General features: G+C 39.5%; 1 protein-coding gene and 1 long non-coding RNA gene across 3 annotated transcripts in view; one reads left to right on the plus strand and one right to left on the minus strand.

Moving 5' to 3' along the window:
• Positions 1-7: 7 nt before the first annotated feature.
• On the minus strand, positions 8-14,317 carry LOC113997360. Of its 2 annotated transcripts, none has more exons than XR_003544087.2 (3): positions 13,852-14,317; positions 3,783-3,892; positions 8-1,536 (listed from the first exon to the last, which is right to left on the minus strand). It is a non-coding gene; the product is annotated as an uncharacterized LOC113997360 (long non-coding RNA). The 2 variants fall into 2 exon arrangements; XR_005564543.1 differs by lacking the exon at positions 13,852-14,317 and adding an exon at positions 9,024-9,643.
• A 570-nt stretch (positions 14,318-14,887) lies between these two features.
• The window catches only part of LOC113997404 (ankyrin repeat and sterile alpha motif domain-containing protein 1B-like), a gene marked incomplete at its 3' end in the record, with an annotated part of 224,260 nt that continues 221,679 nt past the window's right edge, over positions 14,888-17,468 (plus strand). Inside the window, exon 1 of the mRNA XM_027739205.2 lies at positions 14,888-15,100. Coding sequence (XP_027595006.2) covers positions 14,967-15,100 — 134 coding nt within the window. The remainder of the gene's footprint in view (positions 15,101-17,468) is intronic.

Consider the following 17,468-nt stretch of genomic DNA (forward strand, 5'->3'; position numbering starts at 1 on the left):
AAAAAAATGCAGAGGGAAAGTCAATTTATTAACTTTTGAAAGTGCATTTAGGTTATACTAAACATAGCTATGAAAAGACTCAGATTAAAAACAAAGAAAGGCTTAATTCATCCTCATGCTCTGCCAGTGTACACAACCTCCTTAAATCCTAGATAGGAAATGTTGTGCAATCAGTAGAGCTTCTTGAATGAATCACTGCTTTTATTCTGCAAAGAACTTGGAGAACCTCAGTGTATACTGAAAACTGACTCCAGAAGTCCTGCAGGCAAACTGTTAGCAAGTTTTATTTTTATTTTCTATGGAAATTTTAACTGGTCTACAGTTGAACACTTGTTAGCTTGTTTAGAAATCCTGTTTTAATGCCTAACGAAGCTTTCATGTTAGCTCACCCTGAAGAGGCTGTGCCCTTTCCCAGGCTCGGTCATTGAATCATTCTGGCACACCCTGTTCCAGTTCTCACCAACTCCTACCGTTGTTGGTAAGCACCAGTTTTAAATCAAAATTATGTGGCCTTACAGTATTACTTATAAAAGGCCTGTTGGAGAGGCAGCTTTGTGGAGATCATGCCTGTTCTCTGATGTCCCTGCTCCCTGGATTAAGCCCACCATGGCTGTTGGTGCAAGGGACCATGGCACTGGCTAGGAGGGAACTGCCTTTTTTTTCCCCCTCCTGCCTAAGTCCTTTATTTCCCAGTCCCATTAGCAATGTCTGTTTGGACACTGTCTTGATTAGGAATTTACTTGGGAGTCTTAAACTGAGATCACAATTGATCTCTAAAGGATAACTGCTAGCTATAGAACACTTCCTACAATCTGACATGCTAATGGTTACTTTTATTCAAAATAATTTTACAATAAATGTAAGGGGAATGTGATAATAAAGGTAAAGACTTTATCAAGCATCTACAATTCCAAGAGTACAAAATGTATGTAAGGTATTGCAGAAGCAAACTCTCCACAATGACCAGATTTCATGTAAGTAATGATGAGGAAAATGTTTTCTGTATGAAAAAAAAAGTGCTTGTCTAGTTCTTAAAACATTCATCACAAAATGCTTGAAGTAGATTTTCAGCTCACTGTTGCCATCTGCAAATTTTAAAGAGTACTTCAGATTCCAATTCAGCTGTTGATACAATTCAATGTCTTTTTATCTATTGTAGGGACAGAACATGACCTTGCTAATATGTTAAGTAGCAATGAAATTGTGGGCACTTGCTGTGAAATCCACTAATTCATCCCTCCCAGTAGGGAAATGAATTTTTGACAGCCCTGCAATACAACTTTATCTTTTTTTAATTCCAACCCATGCCACTTCACTTTTGCTGACTAGCTTTTGAATAGCAGCCCCATTTCCTCTGCCTGAAGATACCTGTCAGTGTGAACCTAGTGGCAGGCTCTGTAGTGCTGAAGCACATCTCTCATGTCCTGAGGCTAACACGTGGTTTCAAGTGGTGCAGGCACTAAGGCTGTGTTCAGCTATACTCTGATTAGTTCTGTGGCAGTGCCTCTCCTCATCTTGTACTGCTTAGTATGGAACCTGAAAGCAAGAACAGCACAAAGATCACGCTAATCAGTATTAAGGGATGCAAAACTTGTATAGGAATAGTGGTCTTTGCTGAAGGAACAAAGCTCTATTTCTCGATAAAATTAAGAAAAAGTGTTAATCATAAGACTGATAGTAAATAGAAGCTGTGTAGTTACAGTTCTAGGTATTTTTAGCATGCTTATATAAAAACTTAAAAATCAGGAACAATTTTAATTATGAAATATAGTTTTTTAACACTTTAAAATTAATATTTAAAAATTACTTTTGCAACTGACAGCTTTTAAATATTATAGAATGTCTCGCAACTATGTGTCACACTACTTGCTAGCTGAAACAAGTTGCAGGAATTGAATTTTCAAAAATCAACCTATACTCTTAATAGCCTGTGTTCTCTCCCAAAATAAGGGGTAAATTTTGCATCCCAAAGAGATGAATCTTTCATATTGCCACTACTTAAATGGGTAAATATTAACTATTTTAAAAGGTCATTTTGGTTTTGTCTACCATTGCCCAAGCCATCCCTAAACAGTTACATTAAAGTATCTGTATTTTGTTATTTTTTCACTATCTCTTGCCTTCCCTTTAGTTGCCATCACCCATTTTCATATGAGTGAAAGTGGAATATATGTATTTCCTAAAGCTTTCAATCATGTAATGTCAGTATGAAATCTTGCATTGTCTAATTTCTGAGAGCATTGTTTTGGAAGTAAAAATAAGATGCACTTATGCCTTATCTTCTGTGAGAGTAAAGCTGGTAGTGAGTGTGTGGAGCATAATGCTCGAACTGGTTAATGCAGTTCTCCTAGGACAGAGTATGTCCTACCATTAAACCACCATGATTTAATTTAAGATAATTGGTAAGTAATTTAAACATTTGACAGAGACATGAACAAATGAGCACTTCAGAAGTGGTCGTCTGAGCCAGCAAGCACTGAATAAAGAAGCAGCCTCTAAGCAGCTTATCTGTGGAACAAATCTGGATATCTTCATATTGTCTGCAAACCTCAGTACACCATTACCACGGAAGGTGCAACTGTCCTAAATACTTCTAGCAGTGTAATTATATTGTTCTAGTAACTTGAAGTTTTTCAACACTGGAAAAATACTTTTGCAGTGAGAATTACCATACTGCGGTCTATGACGGTTAATGTTTTACTAGTAAGAAAAACCGTGCTTAACCAGTTCCCAGAATGCGAATTTTTTAGTAGTTTTTCGTTTAAAACCGCGACTGGCGCAGAGCGCTCCTCCCGCCGCCGCCGCTTGGTGGCAGTGCGGGAGTCACTGGCGGCCTCACGTCCCCGTGGGTACCAGCGCGCCTGGCGCCTTCGCCCATCAACAGCCGCATCGCGCTAGAAAATGGCAGGGGAGAATCTCGAGTTCTTATAAATTTTAAACCAGGCTTTTTTTTTTTTTTTTTTTTTTTTTTTCACTTTTAGTTTGGATGGCTTACCACTGTTTCTACTGCCTTCTTTATGGCACACTTCCTCTTTAAATAAATCACATGAACTGCCTGAACAGTGTTAGCGTTTCTTCCCCCCTTTAGCTTTAAATAAATTCTAAAAGCTTATTTTTGTACATATTGTCCCTTTTATGGTAAAATGTTTACCAGATTTGTTGTTCTTTGTCATTATCTGTCAAAAGTTTGGATTATTTTGTCTGGTTTTCCTGTCACTGTACAGATGAACAACTCCACCGTGATATCAACAATTTATTTGTTCAATTTTCTTGCTAACTAGGAACCCCCCCCCATTTTTAATAAACTGAGCATATAGAGAGGTTTTCTGTATTTCTTTGGGAATAAACAAATGTAGTGCTTTACAAATGCTTACCTTCACCAGATGGTAATCTAACAAGATACTTTATATTAACACTATAGTGTGTGGTAAGTGATCTGGAGTTACTTCTTTTTATATCCCGTTTGGTTATTCAAAAACTTACAGGCAGAATGACTAAGCAGAGAGAAAAGCATTCTATATAAAATTTACTGTAGGAATGGGGTCGCTTTATTTTTGTCAAATAGAGAAAATAGCACAGAAAGCAGCTGTCTCTTCATTCCTCTGGAATCTTGATGTGGTTTGTTCCTTCCACTTACTTTTTAATTATATTTCTAACAAGAGAGTGCAACTCAGGATAGGTATGATGGAGAGTTTTTTAAGGTCTCATCTTGCAATGCCACATACCAAAATGTTGCAGAATATGACAATATACTGGACACCAACACAATCACAGCCACTTACCTGAACGGACTTTGATGCAGAAATGAGGCTTCTCTGCTCAAACTTAGCAGGAAGATAGCAAGAAGACTCCAGAAGAATCATTTCCTTCTAAAACATGAGATTTGATATTTCTGCAATATTCACAAAAAAAATATAATCTATTCAGATTTTTGAGTATATACATACTTGAAAATATTTAAACAACAGCTTTTTAAAAAACTTATAAAAAATATATCACTTCCAGCATTTCATTTCCTATCCAGAAGTAATGTAAGAAATACGGTAAGTTGCAAACAGTCACTGAGAAATTCTTTAAAGCAGTATCAGAGCTATTTGCTTTAACTGGATCCTGAATCCTTTCAAATCACTGACAGTTGGCAATGTAACTCATGGAAAACTACAAGTTAAATTTCCAACTCATACTCATCTGAAGATATATCTGGGAGTGGTCATGACCTGAACGCTGTTCTTAAACCTTCCTTTGCAATTATCAGAAGCATTTTCTGCTTATGCAACAGGAAAGTATTCCTTCAAAGTCATAACGTTAAGAAGATTTAAAGACTCCTTGAAATGGGACTTGGCAAAATATTTCAGTAGGCAAAGACAACCTAGAGTTAATCTCTTTTGCCTTCTCATTATGCAAAACATGTCCCTTATTTAGCTACTGTAAGTCACCGCTGTCAAAAAGGAGGAAAAAGGGAAAGTATTTGAAATAAGCATAGGGAAAACGATACACTAGAACAAATTCTGGGCACCTTATTCATGAAAACGTGTTCCTGTGTGGCTGAATAGCTGTCATCCTTAATGTCATTGTGGCTGCCTTTAAATCTGCAGCTGCTGGAGTCAAAAGCAATGTTTTTACCTAGCAGCAGTATAGGCAGTAACAGATTTATTTTTTTCTTCTCCATCTGGTGATAAAACCTGTATGTGGAGCAGTATCTTACTGTATGTAGTAGCTGGCTATTAACTGACAAACACCATCATAATCTCCACTTTGCTGATGTTCCTTCACTTTAAGGACACTTGGACACTTCTTATGCCAATCAAGAGAACCTAGGTAAAGTGGGATTTATGAATAACAGGAGACATAGTTATATTAGTTACCATGAGATCTCACCCACTGTATCATCCCTGATATCCACTGGAAATGGGCCTGCTAGAAGAGTCTGAGACTGAAGCACTGGAGGTGAACTTACTGTCAAAACTTAACTGAAGCTGCACATACTTAAAAAAGGATGAGGCAGAGCTCTAACACAAACATGTCCTAGGCATGATGTATGTTTTCACTACAACCAGCCTAACAGGGTAATCTTCCCTGTGAGAAAGATGGTATTATATTGTAGAAGGAAGTAGAAAAGAGAGACTAAGAATTTCCATGAAAAGAAGTTTAAAAATTGTGGCAAGAGAGAAATGTGCAATAAACAAAGAGAAGCTGAATACTAACTAAATCAGGTGCTATGAATGTTTAGGTACTGTATACACGCTGTGCATTAGATCAGGTGCATTACAAAATGTATCAAGACATTCAAAATAACTGTAAAATGTGATTTGATGTAAACACAATCCTACTTGAAACAAAAGAAATTGACTTGGCTTCTACAGCAAATCTGAATTTTTTACTTGCTCAAATGGTGGTGGTGGGGAAATGCCTCTTCTCCCAAGAAACAAGTGATAGGAGAAGAGGAAACAGTCTCAAGTTGCACTAGGGGAGGTTTAGATTGTATATTAGAAAAAATATTTGCACCAAAAGGGTTGTCAAGCACTGGAACAGACTGCCCAGGAAAGTAGTGGAGTCACCATCCCTGAAGGTATTTAAAAGACGTGTAGATCTGACACAGTCCAGTGGTGGACTAAAGGTTGGGCTTGATGATCTTAAAGGTCTTCTCCAACCTGAATGTTTCTATGAAAAGGGATTAGGCTTATGCATGGTAGTGTCTTCACTGGGATATTGCTCAGAGAAGCATTAGTTTGATAAAATGCTTACATCAAAATAAAACTGGGCAGTTCCGTATTTTGATTTTTCAATTTTAAAAATGTTATACGGTATCTTCTTGATATACGGTATCTATAAAAAGGAATATGTGATACAACTGTAGTGTCACAGAAGCTCACTGATTTGCCATCACAAAAGCCGTTTTGAAGAAACTACAGTGTGCAGCAGGTCCACAGGTGTGAAAAGAGAAACAAATGGAAGAAAACAGCAGTTATCAGATTTATGCAACTTCAGGATTTTCCTACTTGAATTATTCATCCTACCTTAGTTATTCAGCCTTCTTTAATACACTCCCCTTATCCTGCACCTCTTTACTGGAGGTGGATCTTTTTAGCTCCAATTTGTGCTATACTTAATTATTTGATTAAAGATTACTTTACATTAATTATTGCATATTTTTCTAGGATGATGCCAGCCTATTTGCATATCCACAGCAGAGGGTGTCTCTGTACTCTATTTTCTTAATACAATATGGAAATAGAACATCTGTCATAAATAGCCATAGCTGTTTTCTTCCAATGTAAAAGAATCCAGATTAATGTCTAAATGTGTTTTGCTGAATCAGTTCCAGTTAGAAGAGTGTCACAGATAGGCTGATCTTCCTGTAATCCTCTCTGCTACCTTTGCTACTGATGCTCTGGGGTAGGTCAATATGCTATTGTGTTCTTAAAACATAAATCTTACATGTAATATTTTTTTGTGCATGGTTCTGCCTCTGAGATATTAGCTTTAACTTAGCTGCTGAATTAAAATTAGTAGGGCTTTTTGCCTGGGGTTGATAGTCACCTTCGGTTCAGATAAATAATAAGCATAAGTTAAATGAATTGGCTGGTTTAGCCATAGACTTTACCAATTATTATTTTGGACCAAAATCTATTGTATTGTTAGAAGGCTCAAAATGAGGGAGTTGCATATTAGGAAGCAAATTACTCATGCTAATATTTTCCTCTGTAATCCAGTTACACAAGAGGTAAATGAGATTTAGAATTTTACTGCATAACCACATCCTCATGCAAAAAAAAAAAGCAATAACTTTCCTCCCTAGGCAGTGCAGGAGTAGCTTTCAAATTTTAATAAACACTCTAGAATGTTGTTTTGTGGGGCTTGAAGAAGTAATTAAGAATGAAGAAGCTTTTTACTGTTGGGCTAACGGAATAAAATATATAAGGACCCTAATCTTGTGCTAGGAGCAAAGTATCAGCTTCACAAAATCGCCATCTCTGACAAATTTGATATTAATTATTCCTTTTGGCAGATAGCAGCAGTCCTCTTAACATCAGAGTCACTGTGCGGTTGTGCATTTACTGCACAAAACCACAGTAAACAATGTGCTGTGTATTTTAACTTACATATGAAGACTACATTCTTATACAAGGCAGTAACCTGAGATAAGACAGATTAGCAAGACTATAAGCAAAGCTTACATACCTATTATTTGTGCTGTGTTGCTATCAGTGTGCACACATACGTAACAGTCTCTATGCTAAAATATCATTTATCAAAATAAGAGCACACGCTTCCAAGTGGAATACAAAGCAACCCTAAGCCTATTCTAAATTAAAATATTTCAGCGAAAACAGTACATTAATGTGGTTTAAGTCTGTCTCCTCACCACTGTGATTTCTTAGTTCTTGTTTAGGAAAAATAATGGATAATTGTTTTATATTTAACTTTTTCGTATCACTTATTTTATATACCTCTATCTTCCTATGGTTATAATTTTTGTAAACCCGAAGTGGCGCAGTCTATTTAGGCTTTATGAAGGCTGTACATACTATACATCTGATTATACCTCTTCTCCTTTACTGTACCTTGCCTAGTACTGATGTAATGTTTTTGATACAGGACAAACTCAGTGGTTTTATACATGCTCATGTCCTTTCCTAGCAATTCCCAATGATTTTATTTGCCATTTTGATTACCATATAGCATTAAATGGACATCATTATAGAACTGTCCCAAATAATTCAAGATGACGGAGATGTAACAGCAGTTTTGGAATTGAAAAAGGGGAATCCAAAATCTCCCTCCACTAGAGAATTATTCCTCTTTTGTCAATATTGAATTCCACCTTCTGTTTTACTATCTACTATAACAATGAACTCTTCCATACTCAGTTTTAGTCCAAACTATTCTGAAACCTGCTGTTTTGCTAGCAAATTGTTATTATGAGCCTGCTGGACAGTGCAGGTCCTAGGAGAGACCTCTCCATGGCTGTCCTGACAACCTCTCACCGTTGTGAAAATTGGCTATTCTTCCTTTTTACTTTCCCTCCCTTAACCAATTGTCCATTCACAAGAGAATTATCCCTCTTAATAACAATTTGGTTTCTTTAAAAGTATTCTGTAAGGACCTTGTCAAAAGCTTTTTGGAAAGCTAAATACAATCTATTGATTGAATTGCAATTTTCCATATGCTCTTTGACTCCACGAAAGAACTCTAATAGAAACATGAGACATGACTTGATTCTCCAAAAGCTGTACTGAATCTTCACTATTGTGAAGATGTCTACCAATTTGCCAGGCATGGAAATCAGACTCAGTAGTTCTCCAACTCTCCCCCTTCAAGTTCCTTAAGAGGCATTAGCATCACATTTGCTACCTTACACTCATCTAGTGCCAAGGCCAATTGAAGCAATAGCTTGCACCTCACCATTTTAATTTCATGAGTATTAGATTTGAGGTTTTGCAGAGTATTTGGCGATCTGAATTTGGTCCAGGCAAGTTATTTTTCTTTAGTTAGTTGCTTCAACAAACCCTTTTCTTATGGGATGGTAACTTCAGTTAACACCTTGGACTTGGCCTGGTAGTTGAAATGTCCACCACAAATAGTTATGTTGACTGAAAAAACCCTGGTCAGACCCAAGAATCCAGTGCAAAGTTAGCTGCCTGCATCATTTGTGTTAAGAATAAGCATCAAAGCTAGAATTTGCAAGGATTTGGTAAATTAAAGCTAGTAAGAGAATCAGTGGAAGACTGTTTTTCCTCATATATCTGACAATGCTATATCCACTGGATATTGAGAAAAAAGAGTGCTGTGTCCATTTGGTTCCATGTTAATTCCCACTGTGATATTAATCATAAATTTATCTGTCATATATTTCTCCTTTCAAGCATCTTCCCATTCTTCCTAGTTGTACACCTCTTACTGCCCAGCTCTCAGTCTGACAGTTACATCTTTTAAGTATACATAGACAGTTATGAGCCTTCCCAGATCGTTACCTATATATACTCTATTTTTTTCTGCATGCACCATGCATTTCCACTCACCATGCTCTCTTCTGGACCCAGTGAGGTCTGAAGCTATGTGTTGCACAGCAGCACGGTTAAAATTTCAAATACATCCTGCCTTATTGGTCATCACAATGTGTATCCACAAGCACAAACACCTGAAGAATGTATGATGTATGAGTGTTTGCTCAACCGTTTATATTAATTATGAGAAGTGATTTACCACTATATATTAATACATAATGGCTATTAGAAGAGACAAAACCAGAATGGAACCCCCTGGCAGAATACCTCCAGCTATACTACTGCCTTACAGTGCACCAGTCCCCTGGTGGTGCTTTCCTGGATGCTGACAGAGAGCAAGGATAACACTTGTGCACAATTCTAACAGCTGTCTGTACTTGCAGTTGTGGTCCCTCATCACTTGCATGTTGCAGCTGAGACTTCTCTATGATCCTTCTTTCAGGCAGTCAAAATCTGATGTGTAGGCAATGTTGTACACATCTCAAAGGGAAGATAAGAAGGGGAAAATATTTTAAAGTCCGAAAGGGGTTGCAATGCATCAAAGGTAGAAACAAGTTATTTTTTTATGCAATAAGTTGTGCATTAAGCAGCACAGGCAAAGCTTTAATACTGTACTATATCTGTCAGCACACACTGGATTGGGGCATCTAATCAGCATGCTGCTCTTCTCAACTTGTATTCACATTTGATTGTGCATTTCTCTCTAATGCATGAAAAATAGTCTCAGGCATATTTTGATAGCAAACTGGTGTAAACCTAGCACAGAGCAGAAGGATTGGATGAATAAACATACTGCTAATCCCACCTGCTGTCACACAAGAAATACATGTAAAGATATGTATAGATATACGAGTTAACCTTTGCATCTGCCATCAAAGCAAAATTCCAATTGCACTGGAAATGGCACGGCAGATGAATTTGCCTTACTGTCAGCACTATCCCATCACATATCCTGGAGGTTCGGCTCTCCAGTGCTGACCCAACCTGCAGTCTGTGTGTGCTTGTGACTTTCCAGCAGTGGGACATTTCAGCCCTCGGGAATGCAGCACACTTCCCATGGTATATTCAGATGACTCTATAGGTCAGTGGCTGCATGACAAAATAACAGTTTAATTTCTTGCCCTTTTTTAGTGTGTTCAGAGCCCCATAAGAATGATGTTGTGGGGTCAGCACACATGCTGAGACAGCATCCTGCTGTTGTCATTAAGGGACCATTTCCTGGCATATTCTTTTCCATTGCAAATTTACAACATGCCTGAAAGGAAGTAAGTGTTTAGAGAAAATGTGATCTAGTCAGAATTGTATGGTCAGAGACAGGATTGTTGCGGGTAAGTCATCAAAAATGGCTTTTTCTTTACACGCTACTTTAGCTTCTACTTAACCTCGTGAGTCCAAGAATCCACGCACTCTTTTGAGACCATAGCACCCTTGATGTTTTTATATCCCTCGTGAGTTAGGCTTAGTACCTTCAGTTTCTATAATTTTCTTTTACAGTGGGGGAGGATGCAAGTCCTTTTGCATATTTCAGTGGTGAGAGCTAAACAAAGCATCATGTGAGTATTATGGTGTGTCCCAGTTATCTAAACCGAAGATATGTCCACTGTGCCATCTCCCTTCTGAGCCTATCCCTGAGGAGGGCCTTCAGAGGAAGGCTGATGTGTGTCTGGGTTTCACCTTGGCAGGGAACCAGGACATGGTGGGCAATCACGCCTGGCCTCAAGAGCTCAGATGTGCTCCTGGGACCTCCATTTTGGACTTAGCCTCTGAGCCTGATGTTTAGACATCTCCTAGATAAGCAGTGCAAACACAAATACAGTCATGGCTGTTTGAAGTTCACAGCTTCTTTTTTACACTATATATATATATACCATAAAGAGCAAAAGGCAATATCAAGACTGAAAAATTCTTGCCATCTAGGTGCATGAAAAATAGTACTTCCTCTTGGGCAACTTTGCAGTCTTTGTCCCTGACTTACCATGGGTGTAAAAAAATTAGAATAATAATCAGGCCTATTTAATGCTAATTTACTTTATACCATCAAACAGAACTGATGGTATTCCAGCATTTTGAGCTCTCTTGCAGAATATCCCTCAGAACTTGTAATAGGAATCTTAGACCTTCCTTAATCTTTACAAGTGTGAATTGATAATAGATAGTCCTGAAATAAGATGTTAGTATATTTGCTATTCTACACAACTATTTTTTAATATCACAGATTTAGGGTTTTTTTCAATACTTGCAACTCAGTTTTTCATACTCCTCCTATGCTTCTGCTTGAAAATAGAGAGGGGAAAGTCACAGAATGTCAGAAAGCCTTTAAGTCTGGGAGTTAATTTGCCTTTATGTCTGGGAGACTGCAGGAGGAAGAAATGAAGAAGTTGTCACGCCCGTATGAGAACAAAGCTAAGTGATAGTTGCACTGTAAAACATTAAGGAAACTCCCTGCTTATTACAGTCACTTCCAGTCCTTTCAAATGACAAACCAGTTAAAGAATTTCTAGGTAGGCTAACTACTCTCTCTGGTATTTTAGAAAATGGAAGAAAACAGAAGGTAAAGCATATGTTGTGTTAAGAGGAATTTCAAGATTGAAAGTGTGATGCCACTTAGACACTGACAGCTGCAGTGGTCATAACTTAAAATGTCTTCAAAAATACTAAAATCATAGAATCAAAATTCTGCTGTTCAAAAAGCATACAATGTTTTGAAAGATCTCTTGGCTGTTTTACAAATTATTTCTCTCATCTGTAACTGCTGCAAATTATAAAGCTATGTCTCCACTTTCTACGTCTAGTTCATATATTTATCATACAAAAAATTTTTAACTCTCCACAGTGTTGTCCTGATATTGCCAGGAACAAAGATGTAAAACATTTAAAACACAAAGGAGCCTACTTAATCTAATGGGTTTGACCATTTACCTTCAACTCAGTCTTGATTTTTTTTTTACTTACTACAGTCCACTATCAATTTCATCTCTGGAAACAGACCAACTCATGTTCTGAATTCTTTGCTTTGGTAGCCCTTAGAATTTATCCATGTTTAATCCTTCCATTAAATAGTGCTGCCTACATTCCTTTTTCCTTTTCACATTGATATAACTGTGTTCTGCTCTATTTGCTAATGAAACTAAATCCTCTGTTTAGCCTTTGCAGTTTTTCATTGGACACTAGGCTGATGAGTTTACTGGGGTATGTTTTGAGCCTCACTACATTCATAAAAATCTTCCTCAATTTGCTGGCTACTGCATGCATCTGCTCCGTTGATATTTCTATCCCGATTCTCCATACTGTTCTTCAACAGCTTTCTGGATGATCTTTTCAGTTAGAGCACAGTCTTGAGATTTTGTTTTCCCCAAGAAGAATTATGTAACGTTTATACTGAGTCATATTTGCCATCTGCTGATCCAACCACATCAACAATACAAATTCCTAAAGACCCGAGTCTTTCCTTAGTATCTGCTTCTAAGCTAATTTTTCATAAATGTGCAGGTTTATGCACATACGCCTGCCTTATGATTAGCTCTTCATGGAATACTGGCACCTCTTCAGAGGCTCTCAGCAAACTTGAAGAAATCGGTTCATGCAGAGCACGCATGTCAGAAGGTATTTATCAAGCAATGCATGTGATTGCACACAAAATCAAAAGCAAGTGAGAAATACAGGAAAATTACAGCTACCTTAACAGAGGACATCAAGACGCTTCAGAATGCAGGGGGTTTCTTAGTTTAAGGCTAACTTTTTTGGAACTAGTTAAAGCTCAAGTGGCTGGTAACAAGATACAACCTTTTAGTCAAGTTTTAAATTACTGTTTTCCACTGTGACTCTGCTGTGACAAAGGACTTAAACTATAAATCCTAATTCCTGTGATTATACATTTGTTTATTTAAACCATAATAAAACATTTGTGAACACAGAATCAGGCCTTAAAATTACTTATATCAAGTAATTTTATACTTATTTTTTTAAGTATATAAATTTATACAATTTATATACTTTAAATTATTTATATCAAACTCTTTCAATCAGAAAGACTGTAGTTATAGAATCTCTCCACCTAATAACTTTATGCATGTGCTCAGTTCTGTGTCCTGCTGACAATATCGGAGAAGACATAATTTCATGTCCTGAAAATTCCAAACTATGTAAATTACATTTTGTAGCTAAAATATACTTCACTGTGGACAACTGTACTGGAATGATAGGTCTCCATAAGGATTATTTTTTTTATCCTTTGTAAGAGAAAATCAGATCCCAGAAAGAAATTTCTACTTGTAAGATACTAAAAATTTTTAATTAGCTAATAAAAACACAAAAACATCTGCAGAAGTGTTACTGATAGGGATTAAAACAAATAATTTGTGAAATCAACAAGAATCTTTCCACTGTCTCAAATGTACTGTAGGTCTGTAGTAATAAACACTCTCTAAAAACATAACATTAAAATCCTTGTTATTTTGCCATTGCCGGACTTTACCTCTTGTGAGCACAGTTCATGGGAGAATGCCACTGATGCCACTGATGTGGGGGACCAGTAAGGGATGATAATTTATTTGCCTGTTGTACCTATGGTCCTACCTACTCAAATCACTAAACTGAAACAGGAACCCGGGGCTGTAATTTGGGTTTCACATATGCACAGTGTCAAACGATGCATTTATCAAGGATGTGCCTATGGCTTGGCCAGCACCGAGTATTTTCAGCATATCTTGAAAAAACCCAGTATCCACAAGGAATGATTAATTTTGCTGCCTGGAAAAGTCATACAATTTAAAAGGTCTCTGTAACAGAACCAGAAACTCCAGAAGGGATGAGTGGATCTGATACCAAACATATTCAGTTATACCTCCCGTCCGTGGAAGTACTGAAAAGCCACGATCCTGGCTTGTGGCGGTGCCAGCAGTCCCGCCTGCCCGATTCGCTCCTGACCTCCGCGGGGCCCGGGTTTTCCTTTTTGCCTACATCGTTTCGCTCAAGGAAGCCGGCCGGTGTGTCCGTGCGGAGCGTCCTGCCGCGTCCCCGGATGGGGAGGAATCCTTGCTCGAGCCACCTCCTCGCACACACACACACACGGGCACAGCGCCGTGACCCCACCAACCCCGCCCGCACCTGCCGCCAATTCGGCCCGGGGCGGGTGTCCCTCAGCGCCCGCCCTCCGCCCCCGGGGCTCGTCGGCGAGGCCGCCCCCCATCCTCGCCCCCAGCCATCCTCGGCCCGGCACCGGGTGCCTCCCGTCACCTTCCGCAGCGCGGGGAGGCGCCACCGCCGCAGCGCTGCCCCGCCGCCGCCAAGCGCTCGCTGCCGCCGCGGGGGGCGCGGCCGATGCACCTGGCGGGGCGGGCGGCGCTCCCGGCTCCGCAGTGGGGCGCGGGCCGGGCGGGGCCAGCAGGGCGGAGGAGCGGGGCCCGCGGAGCGCCGGGGCCGCCGGAGCGGGCGGAGGGGGCGCCGCGCCCGGGCAGCCACTGGGAGCGCGCCAGGCGCGTCTCCCCAGCAACGGGCCTGGCAAGGCAGGGCTGCGCCTTCTCCCTCCCTCCCTCCGGCCGCCCCTCTCCGCTTCCGTGCGCCCGGCTGGTCGCCCGTCCGGGAGGGTCGTTATCCTCGTCAGCCCGACACGGCACGGCGGCTAACACTGCCCGCTTCCCCCGCCCCATCCTCCGGGCCGGGGCTGTGTGTGCATGGCAGTGTGGGGGAGGTTCTTTATTGGCCTCGTCCTCCTTCCCTCCCTCCCGCCGCCCCCCTTCACCTTCCACACTCCACCCAGAAATGATCCAGTGAAACCGGGAGGAGGTGATTCTCCTCCTCCCTCCTGCTGCTGCTCCTGCTGGTCTGGAAGGGACTGCAGGAATCTGCCGTGCTCTGCTCTGAGGCAGGGTCTGGGGAGGGGAGGTCGTTCTGTGGAGGGAGGGGGCCGCTGTGGCCCGGGGTACAGCTCTCTCGCGGGGGGCTGCTTGGTTTCCGACTATGGGGAAGGATCAGGAACTGCTGGAAGCTGCTCGCACTGGGAATGTGGCTCTGGTGGAGAAACTCCTCTCTGGGAGGAAAGGAGGGATCCTTGGCAGTGGATCTGGAGCTATCCCCTTATCCAGCTTACTGAGGTAGGGACATCGTTCCCCATCAGATGCTGGGGATATTAACCTCTTCTTCTGTATCATCATCATCGTTGCCCCTCTCATCTTCATTTCCATTCCCGCATCCTTCATAGTAACAATAAATCGTTCACTTTCTCGCCAAGTACAAGCGTGCCAGTGTTTAAAGTCACAGGCAGTCATTTTCTTAATATAGTGGTACTGAATTTCCTGCCTTCAATGCGTCTGTAAGGTCCATGTGTTCATTCTGTTACTAGCTGTGGTGCAGAACTTATATTTTGACTGCTGTGCTAATATGTACGATGTATTGATTACCTTTCCTTTGATATTTCCATCTTTAAATTGCTCCTTGTAATCACAGATGAAAATGTTTATCACAGACAAGGCATTGCATTGTGGAAGTCTGTGTAAAAAGACGTAGCTTCACCCCATACCCTCACCCATAGTTACAGCCCTCACTTGCAGAAGAAATTAGGCATGCCATAGTAATGAGCCTACAAAACAAAGGGGATCTCTTTTTTGTGGGAGATAAATCATCGAGGCCGAGGAGATGTAAAACTTATGGAGCAGCATTACTTTCAAGGTACCTGGGCTTAGTAGAGTGAAACTGGGTTACTGGCCATATTGGGTGAAAGGGCTTAACTTTAGTCATTATTAGTCATATCTCAGGCGATCTACAGCATAGCTTTGATGTTAGGTTTCATCATGCTCTTAAGTCAGAGCATTGTCACAATCATTTATGACATTTGACTGTATTCAAGCCAGAGAAGGTCTGCAGGACCCAGTCCAGTGCTAGTGTTCAACACTACATTAGGCATAGCAAAAGAAGACAAAATGAACCAAAACACTGTTGACCTAGAACTTGAATAAATTGGAGGTTTGGTTTGGTTGTTTATTTGGTAAAGAAAGAAAGGCCTAGTGCAATGGAAATGGATTTAAACAAAAATATATTTATGATTCTATTGCCAGTGCCTTCTTGTCAATGTTTTTATATTATTTCTGTGTCACCTGTCAGGGAAAATTTAGTGTTAACTGTCTGAAGTATACCTGTTTAAACTCTATTATAAAGTCTTGCTATTTTAAAGCTGGCTTTAGTGCTGTAAACAACAACAGTTCAGATATTCATAGTTTACCAAAGTTCTGTGGTGTCCCAGTTCAATTAGGTATTGCACCATTGTTGAATTACTAACTCATTGACCAAAATCAAAACACACCATGTGATTGCTTTTTGTACTGTACTCAAGTAGGCTGCTTAGCAAGGAGTATGCCAGATAGTTGGTTGAATTTAAAATATGAGTCTTCTTAAAATGTGATACCCATTTTTCTAAGTACAGAAGTAAGTTCACTTCAGTACAATGACTAGCCATTTATAATCTAGTTCTACTGCATGATTTGTGTAGTGACTCTCTTCAGGGCTGGTGCTTGTGCTGTATTCTTGCTCTGTTACTTTCATGTTGTGTATCGTAAGTTCTGTATATCCAGAGGGAGCGTATTTGCTTGTGCTTTCCTTTCTTTATTAAACAGCAGTGGTTTACATTGTGTATATGGAACACATGAGCCATGTGTTTTGTATATACAGATGGGTCACGACAGTCATTGTTTATTACTCAGAATTTAAGTATTTTAGGTTGTAAAGTCAACTGGCTTTCCCCCCCACCCCAAAGTGCCCTTGGCTTAAAGAGAAGTAAAGCAAAATAAAACATGTACTGTTACATTTATGATATTTCTTACAAATGTTGTAAAGAATGTCTATGGCTTCTGTTAATGTAACTTCAAAAATTAAAAGTGAACTTTTAGCTGTGCTGCATACTTTAGCTGTATGCTAAAGTATTTCTAATTTAGGAAGAATTTAGAATTCAGTAATGGATTGATGCATAAATGTTCACAATCTAACACACTATTCAACATAACACCTTTGGGAGGGTTCACCAGGAGTGCTCAAAGTAGAAACTACTATGCATTATAGTGTTTTCAAGAAAGAATTATATGTCCCAGGTATTTTAACATACCTTTTTATTTTGGAGATGTTCCCTGATCTAACTAATGCCATTAATGATGAATTAAGTCCAGAATGACATGCAAGATTAAGGTTGGCTCTGTCTTGGTACAGGACACATGGAAACAAAATGAAGTACTGAAAGAGAGTTATACTAACATCTTGATCTTTTTTAGGAAATCAACACTTGCTGAAAATAGTAAAGTTGTAGAAGAGCCATAAATGTAGAGTATAAAAGTTTGCATTTGAGGTTGGAGGGGATCTGAAGAAGAAGATTCTTCAATCTTCTATTGAAGAAGCTTACTAGTAGAGCTAACTGGTATTTTTGCATGCAGTTTATTAGAGTAAAAACTGATTTTGAAAGTTATAATAAGAAGAAAG

The sequence above is a fragment of the Pipra filicauda genome, unplaced genomic scaffold, assembly GCF_003945595.2.
Source record: "Pipra filicauda isolate LSUMZ 115617 unplaced genomic scaffold, ASM394559v2 scaffold334_size1588553_pilon, whole genome shotgun sequence".
Lineage (NCBI taxonomy): Eukaryota > Metazoa > Chordata > Aves > Passeriformes > Pipridae > Pipra > Pipra filicauda.